At 38.8% G+C, this 27,013-nt stretch overlaps 3 protein-coding genes across 9 annotated transcripts in view; 1 reads left to right on the top strand and 2 right to left on the bottom strand.

Annotated features, from left to right (window-relative positions):
- Positions 1 to 531: 531 nt before the first annotated feature.
- MSANTD4 (Myb/SANT DNA binding domain containing 4 with coiled-coils) lies at positions 532 to 7,603 on the bottom strand. Of its 3 annotated transcripts, none has more exons than XM_042023822.1 (3): positions 7,526 to 7,603; positions 4,216 to 4,844; positions 532 to 2,491 (listed from the first exon to the last, which is right to left on the bottom strand). In XM_042023822.1, the coding sequence occupies exons 2-3, from the start codon at positions 4,675 to 4,677 to the stop codon at positions 1,916 to 1,918; spliced, it is 1,038 nt and encodes a 345-aa protein (XP_041879756.1). In that variant the 5' UTR covers positions 4,678 to 4,844; positions 7,526 to 7,603; the 3' UTR covers positions 532 to 1,915. The 3 variants fall into 3 exon arrangements, with proteins under 3 accessions (XP_041879756.1, XP_041879755.1, XP_041879754.1); XM_042023821.1 differs by lacking the exon at positions 7,526 to 7,603 and adding an exon at positions 6,376 to 7,509; XM_042023820.1 differs by lacking the exon at positions 7,526 to 7,603 and adding an exon at positions 6,109 to 7,509.
- A 2,435-nt stretch (positions 7,604 to 10,038) lies between these two features.
- On the bottom strand, positions 10,039 to 26,848 carry KBTBD3 (kelch repeat and BTB domain containing 3). 5 transcript variants are annotated; one of them, XM_042023818.1, is made up of 4 exons: positions 26,761 to 26,846; positions 19,901 to 20,033; positions 18,357 to 18,598; positions 10,039 to 15,616 (listed from the first exon to the last, which is right to left on the bottom strand). In XM_042023818.1, the coding sequence occupies exons 3-4, from the start codon at positions 18,578 to 18,580 to the stop codon at positions 13,996 to 13,998; spliced, it is 1,845 nt and encodes a 614-aa protein (XP_041879752.1). In that variant the 5' UTR covers positions 18,581 to 18,598; positions 19,901 to 20,033; positions 26,761 to 26,846; the 3' UTR covers positions 10,039 to 13,995. The 5 variants fall into 5 exon arrangements, with proteins under 5 accessions (XP_041879752.1, XP_041879749.1, XP_041879751.1 ...); XM_042023815.1 differs by having other exon boundaries at positions 18,869 to 20,033; XM_042023817.1 differs by lacking the exon at positions 26,761 to 26,846 and adding an exon at positions 25,977 to 26,621 and having other exon boundaries at positions 18,869 to 20,033.
- The window catches only part of AASDHPPT (aminoadipate-semialdehyde dehydrogenase-phosphopantetheinyl transferase), a 31,332-nt gene continuing 31,119 nt past the window's right edge, over positions 26,801 to 27,013 (top strand). Inside the window, exon 1 of the mRNA XM_042023825.1 lies at positions 26,801 to 26,893. The gene's annotated coding sequence lies outside the window, so the exon portion shown is untranslated. The remainder of the gene's footprint in view (positions 26,894 to 27,013) is intronic.

Here is a 27,013-nt window from a genome sequence, read left to right on the forward strand (position 1 = left end):
GTAGAGAAAATCAGGAGTGAAGTTAAAGCTGGGAAGAAGGGAATGCTGTGGGAAAGGTGGTTAAAGATTTGGTTTTATTTCACTCTCTTTTACTCTTAACTGATTGGTAGTAAACTAATTTCCCCAAGTGGAGCCAGTTTCGCCCATGACTGTAATTGCTGAGTGATTTCTCCCTGCTCTAATCTTCACCCATGAGCCTTTAGTTATATTTTCTTTCCCCTGTCCAGCTGAGGAGTGATAAGAGCAATTTTGGTGGGCACCTGGCATCCTATTGAGGTCAGCCCACCACATTCAGGAAGAAAAAACTCCAAAATTTTCCCCAAGGCATTTCTATCTGGTTGGTGTCTCCCTCCTTTTTCCTCTCTCAAGTAAGTCCCAGCTGACTGAAGTCAGACTCTGAAGTGCCCCATCTTTCTGACTGACTACACAAGGAATACAGGCTTCAGCAACTTTGGGGTGCTGCAGTGTTCAGTATCCAGGTTTCTCTTCAGATGTAGCCTTGTTTCTCTGTGAAGAAAGCCTCAAGAGCCATTTGGAGTGTAGTAGTCAAATTTATTTCCACTGTAGAAGCACACTTGTTTCAGTAATAAAAAAATAATCTTTGCAGAATAAAAGTAAACCTGTAGTGGTATAAATATATTTACTTGCACAAGAATTTACCTAAGTCACTCGACCTACATTTAGACTTAGTATTCTCACAGTCCTAAATTTCCAATGGAGTTAACAAGATAGTTACTTGCAGAACGATGAGAAAGGTGAAGTCTGGCTCAGTTAGGATTTAAACATACATGAAATAGTAGAAAGCATCCTTGGTTGTTTTTTTTGTTGTATGAATACATTGCTTATGAAAAATACTTACAGCCTTCAGCACTGACCATTTCTGTTCATCTAATTAAAATATATTACATAGAGAGCCACAGAAGCATCTTCTGGCTGCCTTGCAGACATGGCCTTGGTGCTGGCCAGGCAGAACCACCAATGAGTGTGTAAGTGTTCAAGCTCAGCTCTTCTTAGGCTGTGCTCAGTCTCCATGTCTCCATTCCTGACACTCCCATCACCAGCTACTGCCTTTCAAGGAACAAAGAAAGTCTAGCAATTTCCTTTAGGGGATCATCACAGACTCATTAGACAGCATGCCTGATCAATCAGTACATCCCTGTGCTACACTAACCCAGGTGCTCTACTCCATACAGCATTTTTAACAACCTGGTGAAACCAAGTCCAGCTTTATAGTAGGTATGGCTGATGTGCAACTTCACCTAATATGAATACGTCATGCAAAAAAAAAAAATAAACAACAGAAAAAACAAACCTATTTTCTGCACTCCCATTCAGTTCAAGCCATGGAACAACAGTAAACACAACTGCAACAAATTTAACTTGTACTTTAACTTCTAGATAACTCTTCAACTCTTTTTCCCAATTGTGGGGGTGGAGGAAAAAAATGGGGGAAATAAAATGTAATGAATCAATCTCATAATGACTCTGTATTCCCATGTTCTGCCTAAATTATACTTCTTTATCATACAGGCTATCGTCAGCACCATGTCCTCACAACAAATGCTGATTTATCTTGATCCTTCCTTACTGTTAGTACAGTGACAAAGAAAATACAAGGTTCAGCCTTGATCCTTCTCAAGGCCTCTATGAGGAGGACACCGAACTAACACAGCACAATACTGAAGACAAGAGAACATAACACTTAAGTTCTGATACACTGAAAAGCAATTTCACACATAAGCTCATTTATGTAGGCACACTGACATATTGAGCACCATTTTTTTGCAGTTCAACATCAACATTCAACTCTGAACAGAAGAATGTTAAGCCTCTAGGAGAGTTTCAGTATTAAGAAACAAACTACTTCTAATTTAGAAACATCAAAACACTAATGTTGACACCTTAGCTGAGACGTTCACTGCAAGTGACCCTCTCTCTGAATTCGAAGGCGCTCCTTCTCCACTTGCAAGCGTTCCTTCTCAATCTGCAGCTTCTCTGACTCAAATTTGAGGAACTGCAGCCTCTCTTTCTCTAACTGCAAACGTTCCTTTTCAAGTTTTAACTTTTCAGTTTCTAGATCCAGAGGCTGCATGATGGGTTTTTCTGTTTGGGGGAGGTCATTTTCCAGGGCAGGTTTTTCAGCATGCAGAGTCTCTAGCCTGAGTTTCTCCCACTCAATCTGAAGTCGCTCCTTCTCAATCTGAAGCCTCTCACGCTCCAAGTCCACGTGCCGCAACCGCTCCTTCTCAATCTGCAGGCGCTCCTTCTCCACTTGCAGCCTTTCGGCTTCGATGTCCAGTCGCTGTTTCTCCAGCTCCACCTTTTGCTTCTCCAGATTTATAAGCAAGTGAGAATCTTCATACGCTAGCCTAGCTTGAGCAGAGCTCAAATTTCCAAACTCTTCAATGTGGGGGAAGTCTGGTAGGTCATTTTCCTTTTTCGAATCTGGCAGAACTGATGACAGTATTTCTTCTTCTTCCTCAATAGGAAACTGGAGAGAGGAATGTGACAGACAAGAATTACATTCCAGTCTTTATGTCAGAATAAATTTGTTACACACAACTTGACTGGAAAGAACATACTGCGTTTTTTCATCTTTAGAACTATTCAGAAGTGTTTAGCTTGTATGTTGTGAAATAACCATGCTAGGTGAGAAGATTTTTCTATCATTACACAGGAAGAGAACAGGCTTTATCTGCAAGTTAATATCTGGTAAAGAAAACCAGAAAATCTTGTCAGCGAACATGCAAGAACATACAGAAAATACTGAACAGTTGTTATTACAGATCATTCAGAACAACTGATAGAAAATTGGATCTAGAAGACCATATGTTGTTCCTACCTTTCATAGAGCTGAGTGACATTTATGTAAGCCACTAGGCATTTGTTGTGACTAATTATTTATCAGAGCAGATGGATCCATTGGCTATGTGTTATGTAAGCTAACCTAACCTTCACTAACTTGGGGTATTCCATTCCTAAAAAACATTTAATACTGACATTTTTCACAAGCTCCTAACCCTTCCAACTCTATTAAGTGGATCAATAAGCAGGACTTGTTTAACCATTTTGTATTATCACATTTGCTGTAAAGCTATTTGTGACGCAGATGATGAGGTGGTTCGGACCACTGCTCTCAGCAGACTGTAACATTTTGTGTAGAATCATAGCCCTTATGTGCTACAAATCCATAGTACACAAGAGATAAATGGTCTCCCAGTATGTATGCTGCAAGAGAAAGGCAAACTGAGGAAGGTGAGTGCTCAGAAAAACCTTTGGACTAGAAGAAACACTGCCAGTCCTCTAGCATTAGAGAAGACACACACTGTTCCTCAGCACTGTCTGACAGTAGTTCTCACTACCATTTAACAGCTTACAGATTTTTTCCCAGCACACGTATCAACAGAGTTAAGACAGGAGTTGCTTCCCCACTCCTCCCACTCAAAAAAAAACCCAACAAAAAACCTCTCCCGCAAAAACCCAAAGCAATAAAAATGCCCCAAGCAAAATTGTTTGGGTACCCCTTTTTGAAAAGGGACCTATGTATTTGAAGAGGAACAGCAAAAGTATTCCAACATTTCACTGCACTCCAGCTGGTTGCCTTTCCCAGGACAGTCACTGTACTACTAGGAGTATCAACCTGTCTACAGAATCCACTACTGCTTGTCAAACTCACTAAAATTCTGACAGAGAGGAATAGGAATGGCTGACTGACTAATTCAAGCAATGTTTTCATCTCCTGTAGGTTCATTTTAAGAAATGGAAACAGTATCATAGTTCTTTCTGTATTTCATTTCTCTCTGTACCTGCAGGTAACATATACTTTCATTTGTTAAAGATGAGCCCTTCTCCATTCATCCATCGAGGCAGCCTGAATATTAAACTGACCAGTTTCCTTCAACAGTGTATTTTCATTGCATTGACTCAACTAATTCTTATTCTTATGTGTGGCACATTCAAATGGAAAATACATATGCAAAGACATACTCAAAGTTTAGGGATATCAAATCAATAATCAACATCCAAGACCTTACATACAACTGCAAGTTGCTAGATTTGAATACCATGTCTCTGAATAATATTTACTTCTACAGTTTAATTCACACATTCACAAAAAAGAAGAAACAGATGCTATGAAGAAACACAGTAAAAAGCCTTATGCTGAAATGAAGCAAAGACCATATTGCACGTAGCTCATGCATGTCAGTCACTCACTTCGAAATTCTGCGGATCCTCCTCTTCCTCTTCTACTTTGATTTCTGTTAAAGATCCACCGGCTTCTCTGAAGTCAGTGATATTCTGCCATTCAAAACTAGATTCAATTGCAAATCCCATTTTCTCATCCATGTCTTCATTGAGAGAGTCATCTAAATTGGATGAAGGAAGGTGAAACCCAGCACCTACCACTTTGATGTTTGCATTCAGACGTTTTCTCTTCATGAGTGCTCTCCAGTCAAGGTATCGCCTTTTCACTTCTGTCCCTGTTCTTTGCTCTCCTTCACCTACAGCATTGACACACTCTGCTATTTCCTCCCAAGCTTTCCGTTTCATCTCATTAATTGTTGTATTAAGTTGCTTCGAAAAGAGTACTTCTCTCCTTTTTCTGATTTCCTTAAGGAGAGTTTGAGTTTCCTGAACACTAAAATTGCTTTTTCTTTTTCTTTTTAACTGTTTCATTTTTTCCAGGCTTAACCTAATAATTTCACCACACCAGATCACTGAGATGATCTGACACTAATCAGCTACTAATATAAATAAATTTAAAAGCAAATGAAAGCAGAGCTCAGTTCTTGTGAAGTAAATTTTCTCTTCACTTTGTAGTATTTTTCTATTTGTCAGGCTTCCTAAGAGAAAAAGAGCAAACAAGATAAATCTCCAAGGTATACACCATATATTTTCATTTAACAACTTGACTCCTAAGTTATCATTTAAGGAATGTGTATTTGGAACTGTTTATTTGATAAAGGAAAACCATTTTGTTAAACTTTGAATATAAAGTAGTCACAGATAGTTCCTCTAATCTCCTATGAATTATAAAACCATTAATTATCCATCTCATGAACTGCTAAGGTTGATTTTGTATTTCCATTACAAAAGTACAGTTATTTTCCTTCAGCTCTTCAGAGTTTTGCCAGTTGGGACTTCCTTAAGACTGAAATTTGACACACACATTTCAGTTTGAATCCTAAATTACTTCCAAAAGAGCTGAAATTGTTATATCATTACCTCAAAAACATGAAATGTTTAGGGGACTGAAATTTCTGAGACACATTCTAAAGAAGACACCATTTCCATTAAAAAAAAAGGTAAATTAATATGAAAGGTGGACATTTTCAAGGCTCTTCTAACTTATCATAATCATAAATAAAAGAACTGGAGCAATCCTGTTGAGTGTCATAAAACAACTACTAGTTCAAACAACTGTCATTCATTAGAGGCATTCTCTAGAACACATCTGATACAAGCCCCTGGATTTCCCAGTGAAACATCAGCAAGACCTATATATTTTAGAACTCATGACTACTAACTTCCTGTTGGTAAGGACATCCTGCCTCTTTAACTCTTTCCTTTTTGAAAGCACACTGCCTGGTAAAGGACAATTCCTTCCTAATTATTATAAATGGGGTTAGTGAATTGTCTTAACAGTATATTTACTCCCAGAGATAGCTCTTTGTACCTTTCTGATATATTAACTAAAAAACATTATTATCTAATAAAAGCTGAGATTTGGGATATTCAGTTCTTTGCCATTGCCAGATGGTCTCCAGGATATTACTCTTCAATGAGGAAAAATGAGCTGTTACATACTCAAGGTACCTAAGAGACAGGAATGTAAATAAGCTAGGATTTGTACACATTCTAGATAGCCACAGGAATAAAAAAATAACATCCTAAATCTCAGCAGCTGGGATAGCATTAAAGCACGTACTAGTAGCTGGGACAACACTGTGTTTTGGATTAGTGTGACAATAATGTTGGCAACACACCAATGTGTTGGTTCTGGTTAAGCAGTGCTCATTTTAATCCCAGGACTTTTCAGTTTCTCATGCTCAGCCAGTGAGGAGGTGCACAAGAAGCTGAGGGTGAACCGCAATGCAAAATGCGTACCTTAACAGTTTGGGTAGAAATGTGAAGTGCTGGCTAAAAAAAAAAACCCCAACTCTGATGACATCATAAAGACTTCAAGGGTCTTCCAGAAAAGATGGCTACATAGAGCTTTGAGTCTGGGCCTGTCAGGCCAAAAGCAACCTGTGATCAAGAAGGCTCTCATCACTGTACCAAAGAAACACAAACTGTTCGGGTTGAAAAGAAACAAGTACTGTAAAACAAAGCTGGAAACTCCATAAACAGATAGAATATACATACACTGAATACCTTAGGCACAGTTAAAGACGGAAGCATCTTCATTCTGCCTCTGTCTTTTCTGTCTCCTTTGTTCATACCTTATTGTCTGACCACGTGTTGGACCAATAAAAACAGAAAAATTAACAAATCCACCAAACAAGCAATGAAGCAAACAAAAAGATCCATACATTCACCAGGACTGGAGGACTGTTGCTAGCATCACACTCGAATAATCCTTTACAAAAAAGACTTTTTAAAAAAGATGACGTCTTGATGATTTTTTAAAATAAGCTTGCAGGGCTTATGCTTGAGTTAAAAAAACATTCAAATTACGAGGACCTGTTGTCTCTTAAGTTTCTTTAAAAGAAAATCAGAGAGTCTGAGTATCTTTGCCTAAGGCTTTCCAGAAAACTTTGCGTGTGATTCCTAACAGATGGCTACATTGGCTTGGAGCAACTTACGCTTTTCTACAAAGGCTTTAGTATAAGAGAATCTGGGTGCTGCACAACACATCACCCAACGCAGCCGTGCAAGAAACCCGCGGTTTACTCAAACGAAAAAGCAGGCACAGAAGGGAACCAACACCTAAAAGGATAATTCAGCGAAGCAGGGAGAAAGCACGGAAGATGGGAAGCAGTTGGGGATTCAGGCTATTGAAGGCACAGACTTCTCAGGCCTAAGTTCCCCTTCCCCTGAACCAGCCACGGCCACGAAGGGGAAGAGAAAACCTCATCCCTGCGCGGGAAGCGCGCTTCGGAGGCGTGAGGGCGGGCACAGCCGCGGGTCCGGGGCCAGCTCGGTCCCACCCGGAGCGCTGCAGGAAAGCAAGGCGACAACAAAGGGAGGCGAGGGCACGGCCGGCTGCCCCGGCCAGCACAGCTCCCGAGTCCCGGGGAGCGGATGGGCCCATGGGCCCTACCGAAAGCCAGGGCCTCTCCGGCCGGCGGGGCTCTGCGACTCTCCCGGGAAAAGGAGGAACGGGACCTTGCCCGTGGGGAGAAAAGACGGTGGGCAATCGCCTCATCACCCCCAAGGGCCGAGGGCGGCGGAGCCCAACCGCTCTCCCCCCGCAAGGATACCGGGGGCTGCCCACACGCCGCGGGGGGAGCGCCTGCCCCATCCTCGGGCCGGTCTCGCTGCCTGCCCCACCCGGTCCCCGGGGGCCGCGCGCGCGACTCACCTGCGCCCAGCGCTCCCCTCCGGGCCGCCGGTCCTTTAACGGCTGCCGTCCTCCCATTGGGCGAGCCGCCTGCCTATCATTCTTCTCCGCACGCCTATTGGTGGTCCGTGTCCGCCGCTTCCCCCGCCCCGCCCTGCCGCGCCAGGCGGGCGGAATCCCCATCGCTCCTCCGCCGGCGGGGCCGCGCCGCGCAGATGCCGGGCAGCCATTGGCTGCAGCCGCCGCCTCTCTCCCCCAGGCCTGCCGCTGACTGGCTGCGCGCTGCCGTGGCCCGCCCCCCTCATCGAGGGACCCTCCGCGGGGTCGGGTGGGGTGGGTTTGGTGCTGCCGCTCCGCCGAAGGGCGCGGCACAGGGAGGGGCTCGGCGCTTCTTGGCGGCGGCCTGCAAGGGCGGGAGAAGCTGGGTCAGCTGGAGCGTGCGGGATAACCGTGCGGGATAACCGTGCGTAAGGCACCGGTGTGGCCGGCGGGTTTGTGATGCTGCTGCCCAGAGCGAGCGCGCGGCAACCGGGTGTTCCTCCCGAACTGGCGCGGTTTGTCATTAAAATGGAGAAATGACGTTTATCAGACACTGTAATTAAGAAATGCAGGCATTTTTCGGGAAATGCTGCATGTGTGAGCCACCACGCTGTTGATGTGGGTGAATACACACACAAAACCCTTTCCTGGAGCTTTCGGGCTTGGGGCTCCTCGTCCCCCCTACGACACAAGCTGTGTCTGGTCCTTGCCCTCTGTGTTATCTCCTGTTGCCTTGATGATGTAACCCTACTTTTCCGAAGTTACGTACTTCTATTCTGCCTAACCTGATCTGCGCATTTATTACTTTGCATATTCGCTAACAATTACTTGCTCAGTCCTTTCATTCCAAGTTCTTTCACTGGAGAGGTAGTTATTTGATTGATACAGCTTTCAATAAGCATAACGGTGATGAAACTACAGATCTCCCTAAAATGGTATTTTCCAGTTGCAGCCAACTATTAATTTACCAGTTTGCTTACAGGTAGTGATAGTTTTGCTGCCATGCTTGCTCATTGTGTACTGAAAATCATGTTAAAAAGGAAAATGGTAAGGAGTAGCGTGGCAACACTATGCCACTCTGATGGCATATATAATACAGGGATATTTCTTACTGAGACCCATGCATGAACTTGGCTTCCTTTTACATTATTACCAGTATTTTAACAGTGCTCAAGCGCACCCTAAAGGTCTTGTAAGCTAGCTCAAATTAGATTCAGGTGCAAGTAGGTGGACAAATGATGGAAAGTGGAAGTCATTAACAGTCTGAACCTCTGCCAGTCTGCAAAAATAATTAGTCCTAATTATACCTCATTGAATATCCGTCTTTTATTGTGAAGGAGAAACAGACCAAATATGATTAGTATCCATTAGAATAACTTCAACTAGGAAGCATATGGTTTCCTAGAGTAGCCATGCACATAAACCTAAATAGCTCTACTTTCTCCCAAAATAGTTACTCCACTTTTATGGAGGCTACTGATCACTGGTGAAAAATCCTGGTGTATACCAGCTTCCTCCAACAAAAATCCTTGGATCTCCTTCATTTATGTGAGCTGTCTTGAATTTATGTGTAATTTCTGTGTATTTTAATCGTTAAATCAGATTCTTTCTTCCTTGCTTTTGATGACAGTAAGAAAATCCCTACCATATGGTCTACTTCAGATGCAAACTGTTCCAAGTCCATGGAGAATTCCCTGGATCTGTAGAACATACATATACAATTTCCTTCTGATTGTGCACAGGGTTATGCAACTTGGGCTCTCAGATTTGGTCTGTGAATCCCTTCATTGTTCCATATAAGCTTTTAATATTGTGAATGCTGTTAGAATGCTTTGTACATGTCTCCAAAAGGATTTTGCTAGCTGAAAGGCTTTTGGGGCAAAGGCCTTGGAGTGCTGGAAGGTTAATCTGTATTGATTTAACTCTAATTTATCTACACAGGAGTCTTGGAGTTACAGAATTTTAAGTTTTGGAAGAATACAAGACAACACTGGGCTCCGTCACTTCATATTGATGTCATTTCTTCATGCCTTGGCATGCTAATTTTAGACTAAGTAGCTTTTATCTCCTTTTATTTAAAGCTACTTCTACTAGTATGGAAGGTCCATTTCAATAAAAATGAACACCAAGTCATTTGCAATACTTAAACTGTTAAAAAACCTGTATATCTATCTCATCTAACTAAAAAAGATACCAATTTAAATGAGTACCTTACAATGGTAAACTTAGGAACTTTTCAGCAGACAATTAAAATGAGCATGGGAACAGTAACTCAGTAGGCAAAGGATGTACAAATACAAGGTCCGAGGGTAAGTCTAAACCCCCGTCACTGCAGTTTCCATCCATGCTAGTTGCTTTCTTGGTTATAGCATTCAAAATGTTCTCCAATTAGAAAAAAACAAAAACTGAAAAGAGATTACCTGCATTAGAAACACTGTAGATTCTCTGCAGTTTGAACCTCACTGGAAAAAAAAAAAAAAAGAGACCCAACAAGGTTTCAGTTGCTTAGTGCTTTATTTCACAAAAGAATGAACATCTCGGCAAACGTGTAATATCGTACTTTCCACATATCAGCAGAGCCCAGGCAGCAGCAAAATGTTACTGTTCTCTATGCTTTATTGGGTGTTAGAAGGGAAAAAGTAAATTGAGCATAATGTTCAACTATAAATATTCTCAAATACATCCCTGTTTTCAGTCTGTTTTAATTAAAATAGATCTTATGCTGCCTCCTGTTGGTCTACAAACAGAAACATCTAAAATTAATCTCCACATTAGGAACTGCAGTCAGCACATTCTATAGCCTATACCTTACCTACTACCCAGTACTAACCAGAGGAGGTAAACAATTTTCTTCACAGAGTAATACCATAAATAAATCTAACCCAAAAAAATCTACTCCATTTTGTGAATATAATGAATTTTTAACAGCAGTAAACTGAATTATTACAAATATATTTAGAATATAGAAGACAAATTAATTAGTCCTTAAATAATAATCATCAGGTCTGTGCAAACACAATCAATAAAACACCTGAATAATTGATATTTATTATAACAACTAAACCAGTATGATGACATTACCAAAGTGCCATAATGTTTTGACAGCATTCTTTAAAAATTGCGATTACCCAATATAATCATCACTGGATATTAAAATCCCACATACAATATATATTATCTTCGTGTATACTATACTGGTCATGCTTATAATGTATTCTGTGACATAAAATAGAATACTATTGGAAATGTTTTGGTTACATCATTTAAGTGCAAATAGTAGATTATAATTTTACATGCATTTTGTATGTTTAAACATCACTATTTCAGTGAGAACATAGGTAATCGTTAATCTAGTTACTATTTTTAGATGAAGGTACTTTTTCATAAAGCTTTGATTCAAAGAGCTTTGAAAAGTCAGAAAAGATATCAAAAAGCTCACTTTGCATTAATTTTGTGACCTTTTTTTTTAATTGCATAACTGCTGTGTAGACTGAAAAATCTGTTTGATCCAGACCTACAACAGTTATTCATGCAAGTAATTCATATTCTTTTGTGTAGTTCACTGAGATTTCTTACATCTTTAGCAATTAATCACAGGGTTTGGAACATAGGTCCTTACTTCTATGAAGCCTTGTTTTTAACCATGACTTTCTAACACTTCCGCTTCTTCTGCATTCAATTCTGCTACCAGATTTAACACTTTGTATGTGGAAATGTGGCAAATTACCTTTTTCCTTCTGCGAGAGCTGTAGTACAGGCTTACCTGCCTAACTGCAGAAAATCAGTACCATTTCACAGTAACTCTTCTGTAAGCAACATTAGAAAGCAACTGACATTACTACATTATTTCCTGATCACTGAGTAAGACAGCTCAAGTCCCTGTGAAATCCATGAATAGTTTGTCAAACTGGGAACTGACATTAGTTCCTACACAAGCGTAGTGTAGAATATTAAAGCATGACTATTTTCCCAATTCAGCTTCAGTCAGTTTTCACTGTCTATACTGAGGAATATCTCACATACATCACTGCTCTGTCTAATGTCAGATGCCAATCTTATAGCAAGTAGCTGGGTGGAAGAGTGCCAAAAAGATCTGCTGTAGGGAAAAACTTAGGGGAAAGAGCATCACCTGAATGAGTTGCTTGCTGTTTATGTGATCCAGCAGTCTGGTCATGACAGTGGCAATTAAAAAACCTTGCAATTCTCTAATCTCTTCCAATTTGCATAGCTATTTATACCCATGTACTATGGGCATAATATGTTACTTTTCTCAATGCATAAATTGCATACTCATATTACTCAGGTATAAAAACAACACAAATACACAAGCAAAGGTGAATTGCACCTCGTATTCCAATGATGTGACAAGTTGCAATAATTATGGTTAATGAAGTCTCTATGCTACCCTGAGTAGCTTTATTAAAACTAAAACTACTGTTTTCCTATGTGTCTGGTTTTTCCTATTGTTTCAGTAAGCAGGAATAGTATTCTTCCTCTCTCTACTCAATACACTTGCTTTGCACTAACAAAAAGCAGTTGTGTCCCAATATAAAAATACTTGCATTTCTGTAACATGATTGTAAAGGTTACCTAGCTACATTTATTTAAAATATGGAGACTTATAATGAAAAAAAACAAAATAAATGTGGAAGTTGCCTGAAATACTGTAACAAGCTACTTACTTCTACAGAATTGACACACGTTAATACACAGAAATTATTGAGTGGAAGGGTTCTGCTCGATTAACATGTTCTCTAAATGCGCATAATTTTCATTTACATACTTATGAAAATTGTTATGATGAATGTTATCTAAATTTATAAAGGTATCTGATAACAAATTACAGAGTCAATCACAGAATTGGAACTTTCCATTGCTGACTGTTTAAAACAGAAGAATGTTCTAGGCAATATTAAGCTTTAAGCATTAATATTCAGCTTAGGTTTTGCAAAAAGTACATGCAGTAGTGATGTGACAATGAACTTACCACAGTTGTCTCGAGACATATGAAAGATGTCTCTGATGCCTCACTAAACTTTATTCATGTTTTAAACTGCTTGAAAAGGTGTGCTTAGATGTTTAGAACCATTATTTTGTCTGGCAGAAGACAACCTGCTTTCACAATACTTACATGGAACATAAGGGCTCTCAGTGTCTTATCTGGATACCTGGTAAAAAAGGAAATTCTCAGGCTGTGGAAGATTACAAATTAACTGATGAAACCTAGCTAATTTCATGTCCTCCTGTCAGAAGGAGGACTGACTTTGTAAGCATGAGATCAAATTTACTTCACAACGTATGGCTAGATTAATATTAGCACTAAAAGTCCATTACAATTTTAACATTATAACAGCTGACTACTTAAAGTTTATCAAGCAATATATAGTGTAGTGTTTACTGTGTACTATTTTAACATTTAAAATTACCATGAAGTTTAAGATAAAGTGTTTTAATTAATTTAAACCACAAGAGATGATTTCTCACCTCAGAAAAACTATTTACTATTGACTTTTAATATGGGGGTGCAGTTTTGTAACTTTGTATTTGATGTATGACAAGATACAAACTTTTCCCATAGTTAACGGAAGCAACAGCTACAGCTGGTTCTACAGCGTGCTGCTATCAGCAGCCTAGTGACTGCTTAGTAGGTAGCACTGAAGACTTCAGAGATGGAAGACTTCTGTTAGAAAACATCCTGAAGTGTTTTTTCTTTAGTCAACAACATGACTGAAGCAAAGATATCACATGAACCATCCATCCTGTAGAAATCCTACCTATCCTGCAGTATGTTATTGAAGTTTACCTTGCCACAGTTAATGGGATGGAAACGGAAAATAAAGCTACTACTAAGGCACAAGGATGGAGAAAAACTGGTAAACCTGAAGAGCTAAAGTAAGATGACAGGAATTATCAGTCTCTTCAAGTTAGATACCTGGTTTTAATACTGTGAAGGTCACTTTGGCTCTTGTCCTTGCTAAGGTCATTCTGATAAGATAAAGCTGACAATGAATTCCTCTTACAGGTTTATGAACATAGAAAATCTAAATAACACTAATGAAAATTTCTTTTAAACTTCAGTTACATAGGGAAAACAGTATCACAGTCAGTTTTCTCATTTAGCAATTTGTCTATTGGGACAACTGTGAATATTACAGAAATAATGGCACATGTTACACAACAAATTCCTCATGAATATTCTTTTTTGAAAAGTAGTATTTTGAAAATTATTCTGATCATTACAGAGAAAAGTTGTATATAAAATTAAGTAATACTGTCTGTATAATGACTAGCATGAATGACATTTTAATGGACTCTTCCAAAAGCAATCCTACAGCATATAATTTAAACTGAAAATTTAAACAAATGGGTACGTATTTCTCCATCTGTAAACTAATACTTAAAAAGTGTTCTAAAACTTATGCATTTACATAGACTCTTTTGACTCAGGAGTTTCAAAATTCTCCAGAGCAAATTGTCAGTACAGGTGACCAGGGGTCCCTATACTTATTAAACTGAATGACCTGACAGTAAAACTCAGTTAAGGCTCTTGGCATTGGTGAAACTTCTTCCCACTCAGACCTGCTACTGTGGTAGACTTGAACTTCATCTGTGATTTCTTCTGGAGCATAATCACCACCTAGTATATAAATTTTGTCTTCTGTCCCAACTGCCCCTGCATTAAAGCCAGCGCATTCAAAAGATCCTTCCCCTTTCCAAACACAGGTTTCTGGGCAAAAACTGTAGACCTTGTAGGTGGAGAGATCACATATGTACAATGTACAGTTCACTGGAACAGCTTTGATTAGAGTTGCATGGAAAAACTGCCCAAATTCTGCTACAAGCTCAGACCACTGATCAGTCATAGCATTATACTTGAAGAAACAGTCAAGAGATGGATTAAAGGCATCAGTAATCTCTACTTCTGAGCCAAGGACGTAAATTATATTCTGGCATGCACTTGCTTCTGGATAGTAGATACCTCTTGGTAATTGGCTTACAGATTTCCAGTCTTTGGAAAGAGGATTATAGGATTCTACATCCAAAAGACTCCGAGTTTCTTGAGCTCCTCTGGTCTTTCCACCTATTACAAAGAGCTGGTTTAAGGTTACAACAGACGTGTGCATTGTCCGTGGTTTCTTCATAGCTGACACTATGGAGAATTCATTGCTGACTGGACAGTAGCACCAGGTTTGGTCAGTGGCATCATGAAACGGTTCAGCAATATGAAGCCTGACAGTCCTATAACAATTCCCCTTGCATCCTCCAGTTATAAATATTTTTTCACCATAGCTAGATAAACTTGACCCTGGCAGATCGATCATGTGCGTATGTGGTAGTTCTTTCCATTTATCTGTTTTGATGTTGTAGCAGAATGTATGTCTGTTTTCTCCATCTTCATCAGTTTTATGAACAAATATATATTTTTCTGTTGTTGAAGGACGTGCATCTGGAAACAATCCACTAAAGTTCTGCACACTTTTAACTGCATCATTGATTATTACTGAGCAATTAGCACTCTTAAGTAAGTGTTCTTCAGAATGCAGAAAGTCCTGCAAAGTTTTTTCAGGTAACTGGTGTAATCTCACTTTTTTAATCAAATTAGGCAGGTATTTCTGCCGTGTTTCTAAGTTGTGTTTGGTCCATTGGAGGACAGCTTTCAACACTGATTCTTCCTCAGGGACATTTAGTTCATCAGCCTCAAGACATTTTTGTAATATCTCAAAATTCATCTCCAAAAAATCACTTGATCTGAGCAGCAATGAAAAGTGGTGTTGTACAAAATCTAGTGCATGATCAAACAAGCGGACGGACCCATAACTTTCTGATAGAGAAAGCAACTGTAAGCAATTCACAAGATCAATACTTTTTATTAGGAAGTCACTGCAAGCTTTGGAAAGGAGTGAAACTTGAAGAAATGATGACAGTTGGAAGAGCATTTCCACATTATCATTGGTTATCTCTGTTTTTCCTGTGTAAGCATAATCAAGAAAAGCTTTCACTGCCTTGGGTGATAGGTTACTAATAGTAACATTGCCATCATCTCGTTCTTTCATATTAACTTCAAACATGGCTCTGTGAATAAAATACAGAAAAGATACACACAAAGATTTAGCAAACAGAAGAGAACACTAATGTGGAAGGAGACAATCAGGGGCACGTAATACTGTGGGCTGGTCTAAAATAGGTCTAAAATATGGAAGTTCTTATATGAACAATGAATTTACTTGGTGTGTTTGAAGAAAAACATACCAAGAATAAGAACATATTCAAAGTGATGGCTTAACAAAATGCACCTGTGTTTTCTATGGATTTTCACAAACAGTGATTAAGTCTGCAGCTCTCAATGTGAGAGAAAATGTGAAATTGTTCAGGACAGCATCAGTTTCAACAGCTTAGGAAAGAAAGGCTGATTTAAAAAGTACATAGTATAAAAGCCCCATGAGTTAGGTCATGCACTGTGGATGAATATATAAAATTAAGTGGAAAAAAAAAAGCCTTCCAAAATGCAGGCTGAGCAAATGGCCAGAGAGATGATGGGTGTAGTCCTCAGAAATAAAAGTAGGTGAGGGATTAATGAGGAAAAAAAACACAAGGAAACTTAATTCTTGCTTTAGAGTTGACAGTGATGTATGAGTACAGGCCAATGTCAGAGAAAAAATGAGGTTTTGACATATGATTGCATGACACAATGAAACTGTGCAGAAAGTAGATTGTGACTGAATACAAAGATGATAGTTGAAATTGTGGAATGAACTATTGATCAGTAGATTTGAGGAAATTTTATTACAACTTTAACTGCCTTATTCTAAGTATGTAATAACATTTAACTATTTCACACAATCTAACAAGGCAAGATAAAATATCTAAAGTTTTACAAGCTGGTAAGTGCTGGTAACAGAACAGTGCTGCAATATCCCTTGCCCTACCCTCTCAGAGCCTAAGCATCAGGCTGGGAAGCAGTGGCTTCTGAATATGACACAATGTAATAGTGGAGGAAGAGTTGGATAAATCATCAAATGCAAAGGACAGAATCTGGATCATTAATACATCATAGTTAATTCATATTAAAAAAAGTGTTATATCATAGTTCAGTTATACACTTAGTATCTCTGTTGTATGGGATTTTTACAATCCCATCCTTTTCTGAAGCCAAAGAGGAAAAACATCACTGTGTATAGCACATACTTTTTGGGACATGAACATCTGGTAAAGCAGGAACTTGCCTGACTTCCTGAACAAGAACATAAAATTACAGTAAGACACCTGTGTCCCAAAGACCTCTTTGCATACTAAGTGATGACCCTTATAATCCTTTCCTCATTAACCCAAGAGCTATGAAATCTCTAATCAGGGAGTAAAATAGCAACTGAATAATACCAGTAGAAGGAGAGCAATGTAGACAAAGGCTTTGACTCTGGAAGCTAACAAGTAAGGATCAAAATATTGCTGAATCTTGGGTTTACACAATGAAGCCAAAACTTAAGAGAAGTCCAAAGGCCAGGAAAGACAAAAGGTGTTCCATTTTAAAATGTATCTAGTGGATTTAGATAATTTTTATTCCTTGAAGGTAAAAAATGGGCCTTGCATTCCAGGACAACTTATGAATCTGATGGCTGCTATTATCCGCTGTATTAACCGTTAGGAGCAGGGAGAGATCTCTCCTGGCAGATTTTAATCTGCAGAGTCTGTAAGTAATGAAAAGGACACATGCATTTCCATATGTGCTTAACTTCAGTTCTAAAAATTACCACTGGAAGCTATTTCATCCTAATATTTCTTTCTACCAGATCATCTCGGTGCTGTCAAGAAGTTAAAAACAAATGAAGTAGTTCCGTGTGTCAGAGAAAAAAACAAATCTGCTGCTACAGTGGAGAAAGTACTCATTTCATCTGCATTTCTTCTTTTTTCAGTAATTCTTAGAACACATCTAGCTGTCTTCTGTCATACATGGCAGACTCACTTAGACCATGGTATGTTCCAGGACATTTGAAAATAACACTCACCTATGTACGGGCAACCGAATTGAGGCCATTAACTCATTCCCAGGAGTCCATTTTTTCTGTTAGAGTCTTAGCTCTGTTTTTCGTTAACTGTGTTCAGAAACACTTTCAGTGTGGAACTGCAAGTGTGAACCTTTCTAATAAAAGGGTTAGCAAGGTTTCTTTATAAATTAATATTCTGTATGTGAATGATCTGGCTGTCCTTTAAGAATACATAGCTTTAAGCACCAGAAGGAAGATCCATTTCATGCTGAAAGGCTGAAATCTGTAGTTTAGGAAAAGTATGCATATCTGTTTAAATACCTCTGAAGACAATCTCAACCACACTGACCACTCATCTTGGACAAACAAAAACCAGTTCCATTCAAAAGTTATGTACAATTTATCCACAATTGCTCAGTACAAGATGTATTTGTAGTCAATCTGTTAAGTTTCGCAATACAAATGTGTCACAAGTCAAACAATATCCTTGCAGACCTTCAAGAACTGATATGGGCAACAGGTAACTCCTAAATATATTTAACTTGTGCCAGTTCTACCTAACAGCACAACCACACATGATTTGAAACTTCAGAGTTTGGATTGCTGTCAGAATCTGATTCACAGAGTCCTTGTGATTTTTTGAAAATACGAAGAACTGGCATACCCTTAAAATGATGTTTGAATGCTTTGCTCAAAACTCTGCAGATATATGTAAATTGTTGTAATTTTTTTTCACTTTTTTTTTTTTTTTTTTTGAATTCTATTCCTTCCCTCCCTCCCAGAGAACTTAGAATCTATTTCCTGCATATTCATGCCAAAAATAGGTTTACCTGAAAAAATCACTGCATGCTGCCAGTACACAACGATGACAGGGAATTATTTCATCTTTCACAAGAATTTTAAAATCAAAAAATATATTTTGTTCTCTGAACTTTTGTAGTACTTTTAGAATTTGTTGTCCATGACCTTCAGCCACTAAGGAATTGATTTTATTTTCAGGAACAGAAATTCCATTGCAAATAGGTCTGCTAATGTAATCCCGTTGATTGGCCATGTTTTCTTCAATCTATTCCTGAAATGGAAAAATAAGTAATTGATTCTACAGTCTTATTATTAAAATAAAAAAAACCAAGCAAAATCAATACACTGTAAAACAAACAAAGAAGTTCCCAGCATTTAATTTAGTTTGTAAATCCTATGCACAGTTAGAAATTTGTGTTATAAGTGATTTTTACACTGAATTTGATAATACTACTATTTTGTAAAATATATACACATGGCATATTTTTAAAAGTAAATTATCTGCCATATATCAGAGAACAATTCTACAGATAATACCCACCTGTAGGAATTTTTTCAGTAAAATCCAAAGGAAGCACATCAAGGAGTGTGTTTAATTGTCATTTAAGAGAAAGACTAGTCCTAGGCTTACCCTCAAAAACCCCCAAATTCTTACAATTTTATGTAAAATTAAGATAGAAAAAGAAAACTTTGTTACATATTTTACATTCCAAAAGGCTCATCACTCTACAGTTTGTAGTGGAAGGGAGACACAAGCTACTAGACTGCTTCCTAAGTGGATTCCCATGAGGCACTCTGGACTGCAATAACGGAATACAAACACCAACAGCCTGGCTGAATCACAGGATTGCTGGGGCTTACCAAATAGGGTCATTTAGAGACAATTTGGTGACAGTACACCTTTGAGTGTTTACTCAGTTGCAACTGATTTTGTCATGTACCTCTAGTCTTGTTAGGAAGCTTTATGTTTGCCCACTCTGAGTTTCATTTACAGTGGCGTAAATTAACTGGCTTTAGAACACATTTAAATTTAAGACCATCTCCCTTTCAGCAGCCAAGTCTTTTTTGTGATGAAAATCCCTACACTGAAGTGTGTTTTTTTCTATGGTAAATTGGCTTTAACTGGGTTTTACAATGAAAATATTTTACTCCACTTTGTCAACATAAAGAAACTTTAAACATAAGTATATTTTATTTACACCTATTTAAAGAGCTATTTATATATTCCAGATGCATAAACTGCCCTTACTGCAACTCTGAGTCAAGATTGCCTATTTTAAAGCTTAAAGAAACATTCCGATTTTTTTTATTCCAGGATTTTGCTTCCACAATTCCAATTAGAAACAGCAACAGGTAAGGGCCCACCTGAATTGACAGGGGACAAAAAATTCCAAACAAAACCCAGAAACAAGAAAATACTGGTTTTGGTTTTTAATTTCATGGAAAGGCTTATCTGATGACATGATACATTCAGAGCAAACTAAACCATCAGGCAGTCTTCTTCATGTGAGGTACTTTCACAGCAGACTGATCTATACTTTATCTAGTCAGGTAGCTCCAACCACAAATAGACCTCCATGTCTCCTGGAATAGAAGAGATCCAGTGATCTTGCTGCCAGCACTGGCACCCTTGGAGCAGGCATCTTCTCCTTCCCATGGCCAGACAATCTCAACGTATTCACTCTTTCCATTCTAAGCCTGAGGAACTAGGAAAATACAGAAGAACAAGACCACCATTTATTCTGATAATGTATGGCCTCATAAACCCCAACTTCCATAAATCATAAAACTTTTTCATATGTCAGAATTTTCTAGAATACCCTTTTCTTATGAATTTAAAAGCCTGCTCCTCAAAAGACTGAATCTTCAAAAGCAGAGTTGCTTCAATAACATTAATTTCCCACATTTGAATGAAACCTTTGTTAAAAAAGTAAGTGAATTTCAAAGTTAAATTTGGCATCAGGTCAAATAACACTTCTTCTAAAAGAAACGTAAACCTTTCTGCAAAATTCTGGAACTGACAATAGATACTAGGTGTCTTTCTCCTCTTACATGTAATTTGTATAGCAAGCTCCAACCTACAACGTGCTTTCTGGAGGTAAAATTTCAGTAATATTTTTATTTTTGTAAAGAACATGGAAACATCTACTGTAATCAAGTCCAACTATGCTATTTTAGGCAAGACATCATATGATCACTTTCATACACGCAATCGATGTTTCAGAAAGTTTTCTTTTACCAACCTATTACCACAAGAACTCTATTCCAGTACATTGGTGTAGAGACTGTAAACCTCTTAATTACACAATCAATTTATTAATGCTTATATATATTTATTCTTCTGTTAAAATTGTTATTTGACTTAATTTTCCTTTGTATACTTATTCACTCTTACAATTATCAAGAGTGTTGATATCCTCTCTCAACTTTCATTAGAATGAATAATTGTCAAACTTTCCAAGGTCCACTTGTAAGACTGAATTTCTGTTTTTCATTATTATTTCTTGCAATTTTCTCTTTACTCTGGTTTGATCCTAAATATCTTTCACTGATACAAGATTTGTTGTACAACATTATGGTTCAGATCTCATCACTGTCTCACTAGTCCAATTTGCAAATCATCTAGTGCATCCTAATCCTAATCTCTAATAGCAGTATCTCATTATTTTCTTAAAAGCAAAATTCAGAAGTGTATCTTTAATGTTTTGTCCATGATTAAGGAATGTAGTAATGAATGCTGTGCAATGACTTAGCCTAATTCATCCTCCTCTCCATTTAAAAAAATCTGTATTAAAAAAATTTAATTTCCAGATCTCTTGTAGCCAATTCCTGATTTATTTCATAATTTTGCTATTAATGTACCACTTTACTGAATCTGTTGATGATTTTAGAGCCCTCCAAACTATCTTAACAATTCAGCTAAAACTTGGTATGCTAAACAAGGCCAACTAGCATTTATAATTATTTCATGCAGTCTTCTACAAAGCCATATGAATTAATCAATAGGTTTTTTTATAAATATTTGATCAACTTTGACAATGGGGTAAGAAACATAGGGGGTGCAGACATATGTTGAAGAGGTCTGCAGCTCAGGAATGCTTGGGGAACACCCCTCCTTTTATTTGCTCCATAAACTCCCACAGGATTCCAATTACAAAGCCTGTCTTTATGTGGATTACCAAGAACCAAGCTCCAGTAAGTGGTTCATTAGAGTTGTGATCTCTTACTTTTGCTTTTTAAGATATGTCTGTGTGCTGTTCAGCAACCGGCCTTGCAGCATCTCCTGGAACATGACACAAGTACTGCTGTACGTGATCCAGTCTCTCATCACTTGACAAAACCTCCCTGTACTGGACATTGACAATCTTACACTGACAAATGCCCTCTTAGCTATTAGCCTGCTTTTCCAAAAAAACCCAATAAAACAACAAACCTAAAAAGTTAAACATTTGCCCTGGCTTATTTTCCTTGTAAGCCACCTCAAACAAGAGGCCAATTGGCCACTACAGTGAAAACTGATGCAAATTTCACAGTTGTAAAGGTCAACCCCATACAACAGATGTGTGGGGGACAAATATGTACTTCTCAAAACTATCTGTTCAGGTCTCCAGCTGAGGGGCCAGGCATTCTGCATGCCTGACAATGGAGTGGCAAGCAATGGCCAGTCTGTGTATGGCCACAGAGCAGCCAGCAGCTGATCAGAAGGCTGGTGATAGTAAGCTTATTTTGGTCATTACGGTGGATGAAATAAGGGACCACCTGGGAGCTCTGAGGGTAAGAGCATTCTTATGATCTGTCACAAAATCCAGTAATAAGGGCTGCCTCATGAGTTGTGCTGTTTAAAAGACCCCTCTGTTGTAGAATCATAGACTGGTTTGGGTTGGGAGGGCCATTAGGAATCACCTAGTTACAACCCTTTGCCGGTTTTAACACTGTCCTTTTCCCAAGACAGTAAGGGACAGAGCAGTCTGGAACGTAATGAGCTCATTGACTCAGATAGCAGGTAACCACACTGAGAACTCTGGTAAGACCATAGTCAAAATATGAGATACACACACATTCCTCTTAGTATCTAAGCTATTGGTAAAAAGCTACAAGAAAGTGTTTAAATGACCTTAATTGCATGCAAACAGCTGCCAAAACCTCACTGAATTTCTAGCAGAATTGTTTTATTTCACCAAAGCTAATGCTCCTTTTCCAAGGATATATAGAGAACGTAACATATTTATGATTGTCTTTTAGTTAGAACCATCAACAATCCTTCTTAAGTATTCTTATAATTCTATACCTAGAAGATACTGAAATGTTTAATTTATTTTCCTCTACTTTTCCTCTGGAAAGTCCAAATGACCTTTAGACTATCAATTTAATAACCTGTATATATGCTGAATCCTAGATATTATACTAGGAGACTGTAAACACAGCATACTGTTAAACTCATAAAGGAGATGAAAAACATGCAGGACAGACATTTTCAGAACATACAGGCATACACTAAAATCATAACCAGTGCAATACACCTCCTAGAAATGGTTTTCACATCCATTCCACTAAATTTGAAAGAGCAAACAGAACTGTGAAGTGACCTTTGAGCAGAGATGAACTTTTGTTCGTGCAGAGTCTGTTGTAGTTCCCACCAAAGCACTGATCATACTCAGATAATGTATGTATATTAATAAACACTTTTGCTGAAAAGATTTTGCTAAACCAACAGTCCAAATAGTCTTAGCTGCTACAACTGATAAATAAAATGATTACAAAAGTTTAAATATGCTAATGAAGTTGCGCACGGTGGAAGATGTGCAATTATTTCTTAGTGAGTAACCAAGGAAAAGATAGCAAACTAGGCAGAGGATGTGTAATAAGAAAGAAGCATGAACACCCAGATGAAGGTCCAGAAAGACAGTGGCAAAGACTTACACCAAACTGTTTGATCACTTTATAACAGTAAGATAAAAATATACATACAAATATGTATGACTTTGAAATAGCCTAGGGAATGCTGTTTTGTGAAAGTACTGAGCACACGTAAGTATCACACAGAGCTCAGTTCATACTTTGCCAGAAAAAGCCCGTTGGGGCTGTGCCTGCCTGACAATAGAAAGGAACAAAGCCTTTTAACAGGACTGAAGCTGTTCCCAGCACAAGGGTGTGGCCATTCAGAAATTACAAATAACACTGTGTGGGTAGATGCTCTCTCCTCTTCCAAGACAGCTGGCAAAACCAGTCTAAACTCAACCCTGATTTTGTACTTTATTACTTACAAACAATTTTAAAACAATCTATCTGCTTTTGTCTGAAAGCACAATACAGCTGTGCTACAGCACTCAATAATAAAAAAAAAAAAATTAAATCTTAGTACTTCTTAGCAGGTATCTTATGGGAAATAAATTGGTCTTCAATGGAACATTACGTTTATCACATGGCCTTCTACCAGCCTGGATTGTATGTCTTACTAGGGAACAAGATTTTAATAAAGGTACATCTAAGAGCTGGTATTTTACAGCACACTTTATGTACCTAGGACAAAAGAATTAAGCACAGTGAAGATTAAGACATTGTATAGATTTCTTTATAAAACTTTCAGTTATGTTTTTTCATACAAAATTTATCTGTACATTAATATATGTTCTGAAAAGGTCATTATCAGCATTCTAAGCTCTAATATTAAATATTTTATTGAGTCTACTGTATATCCATCAAAACGATTTGCTATTTTCATTCCTTGTCCATTCAAAAGGAGAGAAATAAATGACTTGTTAACAAGTTTTAAAGACACCACCCTGCACTACACATCTAATTTAACATTTATTAATATGAGTAAGAGTAGAACAGATATCTGTAGGATTTGGTGACACTTCTAATTGCTAAAAAGACTAAAAAGACAAGAGTGGTTTAAAATGTAATTCAACTATAAATACTGAGTACAAGTTCTGTACTTTTATATTCCATTAATGTGTTGATTGTCACTGACCGCCTAAGACTGAAAACATTAAGAAAATTCTAACTTCCTGCCTGGAAATGTCAATGCAACTGAGTCTCACAGGTTTTTCATAAATAACTGAACTTCAAATAAAAATAATATTCAGTCAATCATTTTAGGACAAGCAAAAAAAGTGCACAGGACATTTTGAGGCATTTAATCCACAAAAGTGACATTTATCAATAATAAATGTTGAGATAGTATTCTCAGATTGAAAGGTGACACAGACACTTTAAAGCTTTGTGTTCTTTAGAAGTGACAAAAAAAAAATCAACACGGAAAAAAACCCAGCATGGCACCAGTAGGAAGTAAGGAAATTGCACTAATTCCTGGAAGCATTCCAAGAGTGGAAGATTCCCATTCTGCAAGCAGTGATCATTAAATGCATGTTCCCGGACAAACACATGAACCCATTAAGATAAAGCAGTAAAAGCACTTAGAAGAAGTAAAACTGGTTGGATTTTATCTTAAAATTAAATTTCTTGAACTCATCAAGTTCCTTTGCAAATTATTTTCTTAGCCAAAAAGATCAAGAACTGTAGTTTTAATTTTCAGAAAAAAATGGAATTAAAATGACATACTGTACTTCTAATTCTGGCAAAAGTAATAACTGCAAATTCTGTAAAAGAAAATCACAGCTTTTAATGGCTTCTGTAGTCTGTCACTTTTGCATGTGATTAAAAATATGTGGTCTTTTTCAAAACATGCATGCAATATTGAGCATCTTTAGAGAATAATTTAATATGATTTATTATCATAGCATGTTTTACTTAAAATAAAGATCTGGGTTTATATTGATATGTCCATACTTATAGTACATATTATATAATGCATCTTGAGCTTCAGTTTGCATTTACACATGAAGCTCAATTTTTTAAAAAAGCATTAATCCACTGGTGAAAAAACTTGCTACATGTTTAAATCTTTTTAAGTAGAAAGCAGGACAAGCAAAACCTATCAATCAAACCTGAGGGGTTTTTTTGGAACTAGGTAAGATCCACAATTCATTAGTATTATCATCTATCAGTAACTAAATATAGATAAGGCCACTATTTCCTCTTCAGAGTGTGCAGAATACAAAGTTTGAAATGTAAGCCTCAGCTAGAGTTTGATATTGGCAAAGAGTATTTTCCTGGGATTTTTTCTTGACTGTGTTAAATCCTCCTCTGCTGTCAATTAACTTTGTCTATGGGTTTGGATAATACATAAGATTCTGCCATTCCTTGCTTTGCTAAATCATGAGGAAAAATAGGAATAATATTTTGAAATTAGTCAAATACCCTACTGATTCCTTGATGATTTTTTTTTTAATCCGAATGTTACTTCTGTGTTTAAAATATTTTGCAAAGGCCAATCTATACTCAGTTATAACTGAGACTTATTTTAGACACAAAGACCTTCTGGCCTGTGTAGAAACAGCAGTTTTCCATACTAACAGTGAGCTGGGAATGCTAAACAACAACAAAAAAGGAGGAATGTAAGAAATACCCGCAAGAACACAATTTTCAGTATTTTTGCCTCATTTGTACATGGTCAATACAGGATGGATGAAGCGCAAGTATTTCTAAAGGCAAGCAACAGAAAGACAGGCTGTAAATTTTCAAATAGGCCCTAATTTTTTAGCTATGGTTCAACTCCAGAACCAAAGGGCAAGCAAATTTATTACCTTTTGAGGATTTACAGATGGCCTATAATTGAGGGCACATGGGAATCCAGTTCTGACAACCATTAGAGTTCTTAACAGAGCAATGAGCACGAGACACAAAAGGCGCTTGTTCAGACAGATCCTTAGGAGCCAGAACCCAGCTAGGGTGATGCAGCGCGTTTCATCTGCTCTCGGGACAATCAGCTCCTCTTTATAGTCAATAAAAGGCAAACAGAGCCCAGCCCTCTGCGACAGCTCTGCCAGGGGCCCGGACGGCTCTCCAGCCGAATGGACGCGCTGACGGCAACACCTCAGCAAGATGCGCTAATGGCAGAGATGCGCCGGGCATCACCTGTCCTCAAGGGGTCGCGCTGCCACCAAGGACCACCTCCCCCTCCAGGGCATAACCACCTCTTTGTGTCGCACAGGGCCGAGGGAGGCAGAACTTAGCGGGCAACTACATTCTCTGTACCCCGGCCAGGGTTATCGGCCGTCTCCAGCCTCACTACTCCCAGCCCTGCGGCTCCGGCCGCCATCGCCCCCGCCCCGCCCGCCAGGGGAGGGCAGCGGCGTCAGCGCCCCTACTGCGCATGCTCAGGAGGCCCGCGCCTGCGCCCCGCGGCGGCTCCGTTCATTCTAAGGGAGGAATAATTCTGACAGGGCGGGCGGGATGGGGCAAAGGGATCCCCTTCTCTCACAGCGCGGCCCGGCCGCGGCATGCGGCGGTCTCCGGCACTGCCGCCTCTCCGCAGCCGGCGAAGCGCTAGTCCCCCCTGAGCGCTCCCTCCGAGCAGCGCGTACCCACCTGCAGCCAACACCCGCAGCTCACCGACCGCTCTGGCCCACCCTCCGCAGCAGCGACCCCAGCAGATTGGCTCCTTCCGGCGTCATTCTACTACTACTGGCACTCGGAATGGTTCCGCCGGCCGTCACTCCAGGTGGGAGCCCGCCCATCTCCCTCAGCGGGTTCCTCTCTGACGACACCACGGGCGCAGCTCAGCCGCAGGCGCCGCCTTTCCCCTGATCGGTCGGTACCTGGCGCATTCCGCTGTCGCTCA

The sequence above is a fragment of the Corvus kubaryi genome, unplaced genomic scaffold (genome assembly GCF_017639235.1).
Source record: "Corvus kubaryi isolate FWS band 111438036 unplaced genomic scaffold, C.kubaryi_AGA036_p1.0 37256, whole genome shotgun sequence".
Taxonomy (NCBI): Eukaryota; Metazoa; Chordata; class Aves; order Passeriformes; family Corvidae; genus Corvus; species Corvus kubaryi.